The sequence below is a fragment of the Stegastes partitus genome, unplaced genomic scaffold (genome assembly GCF_000690725.1).
Source record: "Stegastes partitus isolate 25-593 unplaced genomic scaffold, Stegastes_partitus-1.0.2 Scaffold108, whole genome shotgun sequence".
NCBI lineage: Eukaryota > Metazoa > Chordata > Actinopteri > Pomacentridae > Stegastes > Stegastes partitus.
Genome location: NW_007577839.1, coordinates 495,998 through 509,968, shown reverse-complemented (window position 1 = coordinate 509,968; position 13,971 = coordinate 495,998). Strand labels below are relative to the sequence as shown.

The following is a 13,971-nucleotide window of genomic DNA, read 5'->3' as shown; positions in this document are numbered from 1 at the left end:
AGCGAACGGTGGCCGGGCTGCGTGTCAGTTTGCGTTGCAGTTCTCACTTGATGATCGAAAATTGGGAGCAGACCTGCGCTCTTCTGCGAGTTAATTAAAACGCCCCCCTGATTGGACGGGCAGATAATCCCGGCGGGCCGCGTGCTCCTACTAACTTGCGAGCAGGGCAGAGCGCCAGTCACAATCTGCCCAAGGCGAGGGAGGGCAAGAAAGACGCACGAGAGAGAGGGAAAGGCGACTGTACGAAAAGGAAGCAGAAGAAGAAGAAGAAGAAGAAAAAAAAGGGGGGACACGAGTAGCTCTAGTCTCGCAGAGCACAATTAGAGAAGTGTTGCTGAACGTGGGCTATGCGCGCAACAAGGGGGGAGCGCAGTGCACAGAGGAGGTGAACGCATGTAGAGGCTCAGCTTCAGACTCACAGCCTCCTTCTTGAAGAGTCACTGCGCTGACAGAGGAACGGGAAGAAGAGAGGAACTCCTAGAAAACAGCAACTCTTGGAGAGAGAACTACGTGAGTACAAGCTTCCAAACAAAAGATAAGAACGAGGGGAGAAAAAGGAGAAAAGAAAAAAAAAAGGAGGAGAAGAGTAGACTTTTCCTGGTCCGAATCTGCTCTGGAAGAGAGAAAATGAACGTCAGCGAAGAGAACCTGCTCAAGTCCATCAGCAACGACGCGCTCCTCGACCTGACGCAGCGCTACGGCCAGTCAGCCTTCGGGTTTGGCGCTGGCCATGGTGCTGGAAGTCCCGGCCGCTTCCCGCTCACGCCGGCCACCGACTTCCTCTCCGGGCAGACCGCGAAGTCCAACGAGAGCGGCGGGGAGCACACGAGCGACGACGAGGACGGCTTCGACTCGCTGGAGTCCCGGAAGAGGGGCTCGTCGTTCGGGGACGACAAGCCCGGGGGGGCCCTGGCCAAGAAGTCCAAGGAGCAGCGATCCCTGCGGCTCAGCATCAACGCCCGGGAGAGGAGGAGGATGCACGACCTGAACGACGCGCTGGACGGCCTGCGCGCCGTTATTCCCTACGCCCACAGCCCCTCGGTGAGAAAACTCTCCAAAATAGCCACTCTCCTCCTGGCCAAGAACTACATCCTCATGCAGGCTCAGGCTCTGGAGGAGATGAGGCGGCTGGTGGCGTATCTGAACCAGGGACAGACCATAACCTCACCGATCCCCACCGCCCTGGCGCCCTTTGGACAGGCTGCCGTCTACCCCTTCTCGGGTTCCGCACTCGCCACCTGTGCCGAAAAGTGCACTACTTATTCCGGGGCACCGTCGAGTCTCTTCAAACACTGTAACGACAAGCCTTGATTTGGTTTTTAACTCTCTTTCCCGAACTTTTACCTTTACTGCACCCATCTCTCTCTCTCGCTCTCTCTCTCTCTCTCTTTCTCCCACTCTAGTTATTTTTAAAAATCATTCTGTGGAAAAAAATAAAACGATTTTTAGTCTAATGCATAATCTTAAGATATGGTTAAGTAATTATACTTGCAATGTTTCATCCAGATTCAACAAACGCTACATAGACAATGAACTGTTTAGGCCTTCTTGTCCCCCCCTCCACCACCACCACCACCACCACCACCCTGTCACTTTTTGTCGCTCGTAGTTGCAGACACTACAGGCCAAATTCTGGGTACATTTTTATTTTCCAGCTCTCATTTGTAATCTATGCAACATTCAACAACAACAACACAACAAGTAGAAATGCCAAGAAATGCGATCTAATCTGGATTTTTAGATTTAAAACAGCAATTTATGAGAAGACTTCCCTTGACTGACTTGTATGATGCTATGTGGGGGATGAAAAAAATATCTGATGTGATGTTGGCTGATATATTTTCTGATACGATGTGTTGACGAGTTTGTTTTTTTTGTTTGTTTGTTTGTTTGTTTTTAATTTGAAGTGATTGCACATCTCACATGATTGTATTGTACAACTTCGGGGGAAAAAAAAAAATCACTTGCTTCAAGCCCGGTTATACTAATGGTTATATAAGGAACAGCCTATGAACTGACAGGAGCGTTTTTTGGTTGTGTTGCAACATGGATTTCATATATTGTTTATATGTCTTTATAATTAAAACACATATCTATGCTCGGACCCGGTTTGCTTCATTTCCACAACAACTTTAAACGCACCTTTAAATACGCACTAACAAGCCAGACACAATCGCAAAGTTATGTCTTATTTAAATTGATTTTCCAACACACATTTTCTTTTTTTTGCTTATTGGTATTATTTGCTAATTATGTTCTGGAAACGATATGTTGTAGTTTATGAAATCTAATCCACTTTACGCAAAGCAAATGCGTAAAATATGGAACCGGAAATTGGAGCCACTGCAATATCTGAAAATCTGATCTCACGCTGCTAAAATGATTTCTAGTTCTCACCCTCTAAGTGACCCTCCAAAAAAAAAAAAAAAAAATGAGTTGGCAACTTTCTCTTCTTCAATGAGAAGCCTCTGACATTAAGAGATGGGTCTTAACGAGCTCAGTGAGGCTGGTGGGGCCCGTTTGGCACGCAGTGGGGTCGGTGGCGCTGAGGGGACGGGCGCAAGAGCCGCCCGGGGCACCCACGACCTGTCTCTGGTTATTTGGGTGATTGCAGGCTTTCCTTGGCGGGGCTCTTATACCCTGGACAGCTATTAACACGATTTCTGCCCCTGTCTCTTTGGTAGACTTAATTCAGTGAGCGTTACAGGGCCCGTTTTCTTTTGCAGGTTGGGCTGTGGATGCATTTAGTGGAAGGTGTGTGTATATATAGATATTTCTTTTTTCTAACTGTGCAGTTTATGGTTGAAGTGCATTCCTGGAAACAAGTGTTTGGTTGTGGTTTTCTTTGTCTTTGATTGTTTTTATATTTCTGACAGCAGGCACCTTCACCTGCAAAATGACACTTGGTGGACCTTTGTTGATGTTAGTCTGCTGGGTGCAACCTTGATAGTAGTGTTACTTCATATTTCAATTTGGGATTTTCTGGCTTTAAATAAAAGCACATGGCTTAACAAAACAGCAGTTTAGTGTATTTGTAGATTAAATTAACACCAGAGATGAGCTAATAATTTCAAGTGAAATCCACAAAGTAGTACTGAATTAAACTGCGCTGCTCTTGCATTGATTATATGCTTTTTTCCCTCCTTCACCACCACTTTTGCTAAATTGAATGATTTTGCAATTAACAGCATGCAGCTTTTACAATCATGAGCTAAAACTTCAGAAATCCTTACTTTAAATCTCACAGGTGCTTTTCCTTCATGTGTACATTAATATTTGTGTTCATTTACACAAACTGTGGTTCAGAATGCATTAGATCAGACTTTTACATTGGAGCCTGGCTGTTTATGCAAGCTAGAGATTCACTAAGTGATCCACCGCAGTCTCTCTCCAACAGTTTAGATACATGTCACAACAACAGGCCACCCATGGCATCTTAAATTGGCCCTCTGATGACACATGCCTAGTCCGAGGCCCCACGAGACAGTTGGGGCAGCGGGGATGAAATGTGACAAATGCTGCCAATGATGTGAGGACTCGGGCCGTGCACTCCATCAGTCTCTGTACAGCCTAATTGTCATAAATGAGATGGTGGCTTTTGTGTACGGATGACTGGGTGGTCACTTTTTTTTCCTCCCTATAGGCCTGTGATGTCGAGATGCTCGGCTATATGTTTGATTGTGTCACATTATTATCTTAATGGCCGTCACTGTGCATGGTGGCAGAGCGTCCTTTGGCATGTTGGCTATCTATACATTTAGACAGATTTGTGATTTTGCAGGTCACATACTTTCCGGTTCTTAAGCCTGCCAGCAATAGATGGAGTGTACATTAATCACCAATTATCACTCCGTACAATGAGGATAATTTTGTAGATTAGTACATTACTACATTTTTTTTCACAGTTATATTTGAGGATGAAAAAAGTGGTAAAGCGTGCTTAGTGCCAATGGTATTGATTGTATGAGTGTGTGTTGAGTGTTCGATGGCAGAAAGAAGTGAATTATATCACTTCAATTCACTTTATTTTTAGTGAATGGACAATTAATGTCTCTTCTAGTGTTTCCATTCTAGCACACTGTCATATAATTACAATTTGATGTTTTGATAAAGGAAACTGGTTTAGACACTTAGTTAATTGTGTGTTTTAAAGACAATAAAAATCAGCTAAAACAAACACACAAGCAGATTTCTTTCATCCCCACAGTTAAAATCACACAACTGTAATATTCTGTGGATGCGACACAGAAAACAGATCAATGCCTGAATATGCCCTGGTCAGTGTTAAAAGGTCTGCTGTGTGTGTCAGGATGTAGAAAAACTAAAAGTGAGCCTTTCTGAAAAATGTCTGCAATAATAAAACAGTATCTAAAATTATTACTGCATGTTATAAATGCAGTACATAGAAGGACAGTTACGTGTACTCAAAATATACAACAAATATATTTCGGTTGCATCCGACTGAGTCACCTCACACACACTGAATGTAAAAATAAAAATGCATTTTAACCTGCGTCATCCCTGTGTGCTTCTCACAAAGACAAATTTTCCAAACAGGTAGTAGGAGTATTGCAGACAAACATTATTTCATCTGTCAATTTATAGATATGCTGTTGCTGACTTTTGTTGAAAAGTATGATAAAAATGCTCAATTAAAATGCATGCAATCTGTTAAAAGCTTATAATTAAAGGAGATTGAAATACAGGTTAAAAATGACAGAATAAAATAAACCACGGACAGTGCAGCGACATTTAAAAGTACTATTTTAGAGTGACATCTTGCCGCCTGTTCTCACCTTTTGTCGCTTGTTGACAGTGTCTTTATTGAGACAAACACGCCGCACCACAGTCAGTGCTTCTACCACTCTCACGACAGCCCAGTGTGGTGCAGGAGTACGGACAGACTGTGTGATGTCTGTAAACATTTGTGTTTGCTCTCAGTGGGATAGAAAGGGAGTGATTTCATTAGCATGGCTCGGAGCTTTGAGGTATGTTTGTGTGCTTTTCTCCAACCCGATGGTATACTACTAAAACCATATGCCCTTAAGTGCGTACCTCTGCCTAATGCATCTGACAGCGCTGTTTTCTCTAATTAAGTTCTCTCCATGTGCAAGCTCATGTGTCTGATGCACATTGTAGCACTCCATCTCACACACACACACGCTGCACTTACAACAGGGGCCTTGAAGGAAAATGAACATACTTCAAGTCCGATTATGCTTATAGTGGGGCGACCGAGGGGTTTATAAAACGTTGGAGATTTTTCCTTTTCATTAAAATTTGCTCACGGAAGCATAGTCGAGGTGTTGGATGTGACGTGGCATCAGAAGACTTGTTTTTTGAGCAGGTTCACGAAGGGGGGAAGGGGGTGAGGATGTGAGATAAACAATGGGCCTAGACAAGTCGGTTGCAGTGTGTGTGTGTGTGTGTGTGTGTTGGGGTGGTTCATCAGTGTGTGAGGTAGTAGAAAGAGGGCAGAGGACATGGAAAAAGAGAAGTGGTGCTGAGGAGATAAGAGTGCCGGCGGTGGCACTGTAAGGACGCCTCCCCCCCCCCACCCGTCCATGGACCCCCACAACTTCCCTGCTTCACTATGACATCACACTTCATCGTCCCTCCCAGTCCCGCCTTGTCGGAAGCAATGAGCGGGTGAGTCAGTTGGTTCCGAGCAGCCATGTGATTCGGGGCGACGTTGCTGCAAGTACAGCAGGATGGGCCGGGGCCCTTCATTCGTTAATCAGACGCCCAAAGAGGAGGGGGGTAGGAGTGGGGATGTCTATTTGTATGTGTCTGTGTATTTTTTTGCATTGTGCGTGTGTGTGTCTGCCTGTGTTTTGTGCTCATATGGCTGAAAAACCCTCGAAACATGGCAGCCATGCAAAGCGTTTTGCCTATCGCCACAAGGCACCTGACACCACGCATGGTAGACCCAGACAGTGTGGCAGGGGCCAAATTGGGCCTGGTGGGAGGGAGAGGAGATGGAGGAGGGATAGGCGGCACTGGATGACAACAGTCTGAGCCATTGTTGAATATGATGTCCTGTTCGGGGCTGCAGTTATCCCTCACAGGTGCTCCTTTAAAGTGGATGAGGCTTATGAAGCAGTACATCTCAGGCCGTCTCTATTCTCAAGTGACCGTTTTTGTTGCAAGGCTTCCCCTCCACTTTGTTTTAAGCCTCTATTTTCTCCTCCTCCTCCTCATTTCTCCTGCAAACATGCCTTCATGTCTCTCCTCCTCTCCTCCCACAGTCCCTCCCCCTTTTTTCCTATCGCCGTGCTCATCACACTCACTCTTTCTCTTTTAGCTTGTTGTCTTGACAGAGAATATGAGCTGACAAACGGGGGCATCCGTTATTGTAGCACTGCCTAATCTCTGTAATGGCCCCACAGATACAAGACTGGTGGTGAGCAAACACTCACACATGCACACACACACACATACACAGCGCAAACACACCTCAGCTCACTGGACAAATGTACATGCAAAGCCCTGGGGTCAACAATCATCTCTGTGTTGAGCCTTTGGTACATACCATAACCTCCTCCTCTCACATACATGGACTACACTTTGTATTCCCTTCTCTCTCTCTCTCTCTCTCTCTCTCTCTCTCTCACACACACACACACACACACACACACACACGGTGTCTTCTTTACATTTTGTGCAGCCTATAACTCTGACTATTACTTTAACCTTAAAGCAGCTCTTCACCCTTTAACAAGTGTGAGGGAGGTGGCTGCTCACAAACTAAATAGACTCGTGTCCCCACAAGAGAAATGCAAGTCAACACACACACACACACACACACACACACACACACACGCACACAAAAACACAAACACAGGCGCAAAGACACACACACACACACACACACGGGGGCCCAGCACCCCTCTCCCTGCTCAGTACCAGCTGAGGAGCACCATGGTTTTGTGGGGAGCAGGGGGAGCTCGTTATCCTCATTAATTAATGACAAAAGCGATGTAATTGGCCATCCATAATCCTCCATGCGGAGACGTTGTGACAGGCAGGGCCAGGACCATCCTCTACAGCCAGCGCAACTCATAAACACACACACAGAGAAAATGAAGACACATTTCATCCTGTCTTTTCTGTGTGCGAATTTGTGTGTGTGTGTGTGTGTGTGTGTGTGTGTGTGTGTGTGCGTGGTCGGTGATGCACTTGAATAGCAAAGCGCTGGATTGTAAGCTACAAAGTGATACCAGAGGTTGGAGCAGAGGGGAAGTGTGACGTTGTATGTTTCCATCACTTTCAGCGCGATTCTACACGAATGAAGTACAATTTAAAGTGTGTCACTTCGTTCTACTAATTCTCCTCTTGTTGGACTGTTTGAGGCTCCACTGGTCCCAGGCTGGAGCGCCACTCTACAACATGCTGTACACTCCCCCCCCCCCCCACCCACCCCCCCAACCCCCCAACCCCCGGATGAAAAGACAAGATTAATGGCACTTCCTGTCGCCGACGATCTTGCACTAGCCTAATTAAAACCATTGGAACATGCGCGTGGCCAAGGATCAGTGGCTTTTAATGAGGAGCTTGTAGGCTGATTTGGGCCTCATTTTCTGCTTAATAAGGCCGGTTTAAAAAGTAATTTTGGAGGGATGTGACTCCTTTAAACCTGCTCATTATCAATGATAGCGCTTCACTTAAGTACTTCAGGAAACGCTGTGTTTAATTAATATTGTGTCGCGCACGTGGATTAGCTGACAGGTCGGAATGGTGGAGTGCAAGCAAGTGAGCAAGGGAGCTAGAATTGATGAAGAACTTTCAAGGGCACTGATTTCATTAAGCAGCTTCATTACAGCCCAAATAACTCTTCATGTCATTTCAATGCTTCAGTCGCTCTCAGCACGCGCACACACACACACACACACTCACACACACACACACACTCACACACACAGACACACGATGCTCCTGTGCTGAACTGGGAAGGTGCGTCAAGGATTCTTACATTTTAAGTCAAAATGAGACAATGACACTTTTTGCGTCGGGTGATTTTGATGACACCCTTTCTCATCCTTTTCTGTTTGTGTAATGCTGCTTTGCGGAATTAACAACACGGTTTTGCCATTTCATGTGTTGTGTTTTTGTTTTTTCCCTCTTTATTCGCTTCTCTTCTCGAAGCTTTTTTTCTTTGAAAGCTCATAAACATAGCTTTTAAGGTCAAGCAGTTTAAGGGCTTGAGAGTGCTGTCACAACTTTCATTGTGCACTTCTACAACACAGAGGCTACAAAGGCTCTTACAGCCTCTTCATCCCATTGTGATAATCTTCTTAGCCCCCTGACTCCACTGTTCAATATGTATAGAGCAGGAAAGAGCTGGACTTGTGGGGCTTTGAATGTCCTGCAGCTCAGTCTCTGGGATTTTCCTCTCTCTAGAACCAATTACCACAATCACACGTCTGAGCACTTTCCCCTATGACTCGAGGCTCCTTTGTCAGACGACTTTAGTGCACAGAAGTCAGCCAAGTTTTTCCATCGCCATGCAGGTGATTGTTTTAAAATAATTTACTCTACGTTGCTGTGCAAAATGTGTTTTGGTTTGGTCATTGTGGGAAAATGAGCTTAGGCAAATCTGGTGACTTTGGGAGGCAAATAAGGTCAGAAGAAGCCTGCGTGTGTTATTCATGAAGAATTTCACGTCCACAGGAAATATCTAAATGATCAATAAACAAGATAAGTTGAATTAGATGAGGTTTAAAACCCGATTAGCATCTTTAACGGCAGCATAAAAACATGCACAAAAGGAGACGTTGCTATAATGTCTGGTAACACTAAGGGCTTGTTCAAAATTTCACAGTATTCAATCCAACAGTTGTTGTAATATAGCAGTCTGGACCAAAACACCAGACACGGCGACATCACCGTCCCAAGAACCCCGTTTACAAGTATCGTTAAAAATCACAAATGTTCAAAAATGTGAGTCTGAAAAGAATTTTTCACCATTACACTCTCGCCATCAGCCACTTCTTTAACCAGTTAATCCTTTTTCTGACCGAATTATAACATGATTTTTGTTTTATATGCGGCATGACAACGGAACAGAAATGGTGTGTTTATAACTCGGTCTGGAATCAGAGGAAGGAAGAGAAGACGGGGACGGTGAGGGTGAAATCCAGACAAAACGAGGCGTCACATTTTGGGGAAGAGATAAATTGGGAGCTGGACATGTTCGCTCTAATCTCCACAGTAGGGACCTGCTTACATTATTTTCGGCATGTCTTGTTGATAGTATTCACACTGTACAACGTCCTATCAGGTAATATCACAGTCTTTGAAGGATTAGTGGGAATAAGAGGGGCTTTTATTCTGTTTTGTGGAAGGGATAATTCCTCTGAAATTTTCAAACATTTTCATACTAATATTGAAATGGATTTTTTTTTTGGGTGTGTGTGTGTGTGTGTGTTTTTTTTTTAGGACACCACAATAGACAAGAGGGTGATTTTAGTGATTGAAAGGGAGAGACAGAAACAAACAGACACAGATGCTGCATTGTGAAGAGAGGTGGCGTTTCAGCAGAAATGTTACATAATAAAAGCCGTCTTTCTCTTTCTCGCTCGTTGACAAAAAGTGTGACTTTTCGAGTCTTTTGATTTTCGTAACCCTCGAAATAAAGCGTCACGAGCTGCTTGAAGATGTTAGCTTCTGGTTGCTAATGCTAAGTGGTTAATACAGGAGCTCGAGATAAGCCACGGCTCCGCTACCTTGTTATTCCTTTTTCATAATACAAATAAGAGGATAATAACGGCAGATATGATCCCCGGGGGGACAGTTATTGTTCTCCAATTGTTTTTTGGTGCAGGAGGTCAAACAACAGAAAAACACCTCTTGTTTGTCTCCTAATGCTGTTTTTTTGTTTTGCTGATGTGAATATCTGGAAAGAGATGAAATCATATGTGAGCCACACCGAGCCCTGCGCTCAAAACACGGCCTTGTTAAAAGACAATATTGTTCTCAACTAATGAATCAATTAACTTATCTAAGTGCCAGGCTACTGTCATTCATTATCAATGCTCTGCTAACCTTCCAGTGTTATCTCAGTGGTCCAATCGTCATCCCCCAGGTCTCCTGTCTCAAGGTTGATCTGTGCAGAGGATGGACAAGAGACAGCTGCCCATCAGTCTCTTGCTACAGCGGGGGCCATTAGAGCACAGCCTGTGTTTGTGTCTACGTGTTTGTCATTTACAGGTTTAATTAGACAGTGCTGTTAATGGAGGAGATGACTTTGGGGCTGTGGATGAATGACACCCGTGTCGTCTGAGGCTGCGGGGCTGCAATATGCTCCGCTAAGAGTTGAGGAGGGGAAGCGAAAGGCAGGAAATATGACTGATAAGTGGAGATAAAGCGTAGAGAAAGAGCTAGGGGTGAAGGGAGGGTCATTTTGATATTATTTATGAATGGATGGCTCTGTGTGTGTGAGACGATGTGTGTGCATACGTGTGTGTGTTTGTTAATGGAGCCCCATACTGTATCGCTGTTGGTCCAGGTCACCTGCCGTTCCCTCTGTTGTGTTAAGGATTATCCCAGGAAGTGAAGTGGAGCAACAGTAATGTGAAGTGTGCCTCTTACAGTAAGCCCGCCCAGGAGTTGCTGACACACACACACACACACACACACACACACACACACACACCATTTTGTGGAGGTGACAGTCGTCCCTCATACACATAGTTCATCCGTGACAGTTTGCATGTATCGTGTTTCCACTACATGTCGTGTTAAAGCAGGATTACAGCAGACCAGACTTTTAAAAACTTAAACACAGCTACCGCCCTGTTGGCTTCCAACCATTTCAGTGCAGCAGGAAACACTCAACAGCTGCTATATCTCCATTACAGATAACATTTTCTAGCCTTGATTTATATTTTTGGGTAAAGTATCATTATTGTCTGGGTTGTAGTTAAAAAAATATCAATGAGAAGATAAGATGAAATGTCTACTTTGAATGTCTGCAAATTGATAATAATATTGTAGCCTAATTGGCCAATATTACCTGCTTACAACAAATTAAATCCAAAAACTAGAGGACAACTATTAGTCCGTTAACAGATTAGCTCATTGGCAAAACCTCACCACTGCTACTTTGATAATCTACTAGTTCAATTAATTTTTTAAAGCAAAAATTCAAATCTGTTTTCTCCTTAAATATGAAGAATGAAGGTTTGTTTTTTGTTTGTTGTTTTCTGTTGTTGTTCTGTCATAAATGATAGTAGACTGATCGTGATGTCGGCTGTGGGAAATGAACTGTTGTGCCCTTCATTTCCAGTTCCACATGTCCATACAGGTGCCTCTGTGCTGCCGTGCTGCACATAAAAAAAAAACATGTTTTTCCTCAAAAGACACTGCTCATAAACAAATTAATTTATTACTGCTTGAGAATGAAAACACTAAATATCGCTAATCCAATCCCATCGATCATAATCTTTCTTCTATTAATATTGCAAACAATAAAAACTGTGTTTTGTGATCCAAGCCGGGGAATTACACAGGACACATTTATATTATCCCCCTTTAATGCACGCACACACACACACACACACACACACACAGTCGTGTTTCCACCACTTCAGAGGACACTGCATTGACTTACATTCACTTGATTTACTCTAACCATAACTACTGAGTGCCTAACTTTTGGCCCAACCTTAAATCTTTTAATAATGTATATTATGGGGACTTTTTGTCCGACATAGAGGAAGTGGGTCCTCACAATGTGATGTCATAAACAGCTTTATGTCCCCACAACATCAGTAATGCAAGTAAACACACACACACACACACACACACACACATTTCTGATCTTCCTTATAAGGTGAACATGGGATTTCTGGTAATGTCCCGGCTCCATTTTCATTTTAATCATGACAATGGGATCAGACAAGCTAGTGGGGCTGGCTTGGTTGATTGTTCTGATTGAGTTTTCTTTGTTTGGCAGATATGTAATGCAGCCTGCTTAAGAGGATTTGATAAGGGGAAGGAGGTTATTGTGTGATTTAATCATGTTCACCGAGGTGAACCTGCACTTATCCACTTCCTGACAGGCAGAAAAGTGGTCTTAATATCTCAGCACAGACGGGGACAAGTTTGTCAGTATTACCAGCATTCTGTGCCACGAAGCATTGCAGTGCACGGTTTAGGAGAGGATGTGCTTGTGCCATTTTTCCACATTATTCTTGAATAATGAGTGATGTAATATTCATTTCTTTAGGGGAGTGCACTTGATTGTGTGGGACTGGAGGTGGGTGCAAAGGGCCAGATTTGTTTTGATAGAAATAAACAAAACGGGATTAGTCATGATATGGGTTTTCAAAATTTAAATGGGTGAAGTTGGCAGTATTTCTCATGGACATGCAATCCGACGAAAAAACAAAACAACAATGTTTCAGTCTGTCTCTCAACATTCGATGTCATGTCCGTAGCACTCAGCACCCAGTCCATTCGTTCCAAATTAAGATTTAAATCTTAAAAATGGTCCATTAATAAATGCTTTAAATATTTTTTTAAATGCTAAATAGTGCATTTGTGGGGACTATTTTGAGCCGCAGATGATTTGGAAGTGAACATTTACAGCAGCAGTGTATGTGGGACAGGCTCAATGTAATTCCTACGTCTTTTATAATGAGAGAACATGTCACCCAGTGCAGTGTTGCAGCTTACTTTTAATTGTTTTTGACAATAATGAAGAGTTATGGCCCAGGCTTTGGTGACACATGCAATACTTGTCACCGGGATTCGAATGGGATTTGTTGCATTAAGAAAATGTTTAAATTTCCTCTGTACTTCATAGTTTCCATCAGAGCTACACCAGTTGAAGATCAAGTGTGGAAGACTGGATGGATGGGGTTTGGTGTTTTTAAGGGGGACCTTCTAATGTGACCCGGGATGTTAGGGGAGATGGATTAGTCGGAGGATCCCTAGACAGATAATAGACAGATTATGGTTAAGCAAATGTCACGAGGATAAACTGTGTCATGAACAATGCAGGAAAGATGAAATGAACGCAAACGCTGACATATAACAGGTTTTTAACTAAAGATATGACATGTACATGCAGTGTTTGCTATTTCCATTTGAAATGAAGATGATCTAAAATCTTACCAAGTGTATAGCATAATATTCTAAAGTCGTTTTTCTGTTTGAGTTGTTTGTCTATCATATTCCCATGAATGTCAAGTGGGACACCAATGTGCTCCTGTAAAACCAGTGTTCTAAATATGTCCATAAGGGTTCCCTGATATCTAACTGCTCTTGCCGTCTGCCATCAGGAGGATTATCGAGGCGAAAGGTGGGAGGGTGGAGGGGGGGTGATCCCCTTCTCCTAATGTTCACTCTCCCTCTCACATTTTCCCTCCGTGCTCCTCATTAACATCAGTAAGAATAATCATCACAGGATAATCATCACAAAAAGGCAGATTGATCTACAGTAGCCACAGCAGTGCAGGGACAAAATAAGGTAAACTTAAACTGTAACGCAGCGAGCTCCACTATGTGTGTGTAAAAAGAGAGAGAGAGAGAGTGTTAAGCCCAGCATTAGCTTTGCTCAGTTTATGGGTTTTCCTCCATCGGCAGCAGTATTATTTACATGAGTCCCAGCGGGGTGCCTGCTCCTGCTCCAACGCATCAGCTGGTTACTCTGTGGTATTTTGACATGACAGTTTCATTTAGATGGAGAGAAACAAGACACCAACATGCACATTCCTACATCTGCTACTACACTACATAGGACATAGCAAAAATCTTTTTTTTTTTTTTTTTTTACACAAACACACACGATTTCAAGAGATATTGTCCTGGTTGGTTTGGATTTCCTGGATCTAAGCATTACAATATTAATATACATTTGTTAACAGTGCACCCTTAATTACTAAATCCTCTTATGGCTCTTCCAATGCTCTGAAAAACAGGGTCATTTATTGTATGTGTGTGTATTTACTGTATGTGCTTGCATGC

The 13,971-nt window shown here is 43.5% G+C and overlaps 1 protein-coding gene across 1 annotated transcript; it reads left to right on the top strand.

Moving 5' to 3' along the window:
- Window positions 1-627: 627 nt before the first annotated feature.
- Window positions 628-1,311, top strand: bhlhe23 (basic helix-loop-helix family, member e23). The gene has a single exon (XM_008277831.1). The coding sequence runs from the start codon at window positions 628-630 to the stop codon at window positions 1,309-1,311; it is 684 nt and encodes a 227-aa protein (XP_008276053.1).
- Window positions 1,312-13,971: the final 12,660 nt, after the last annotated feature.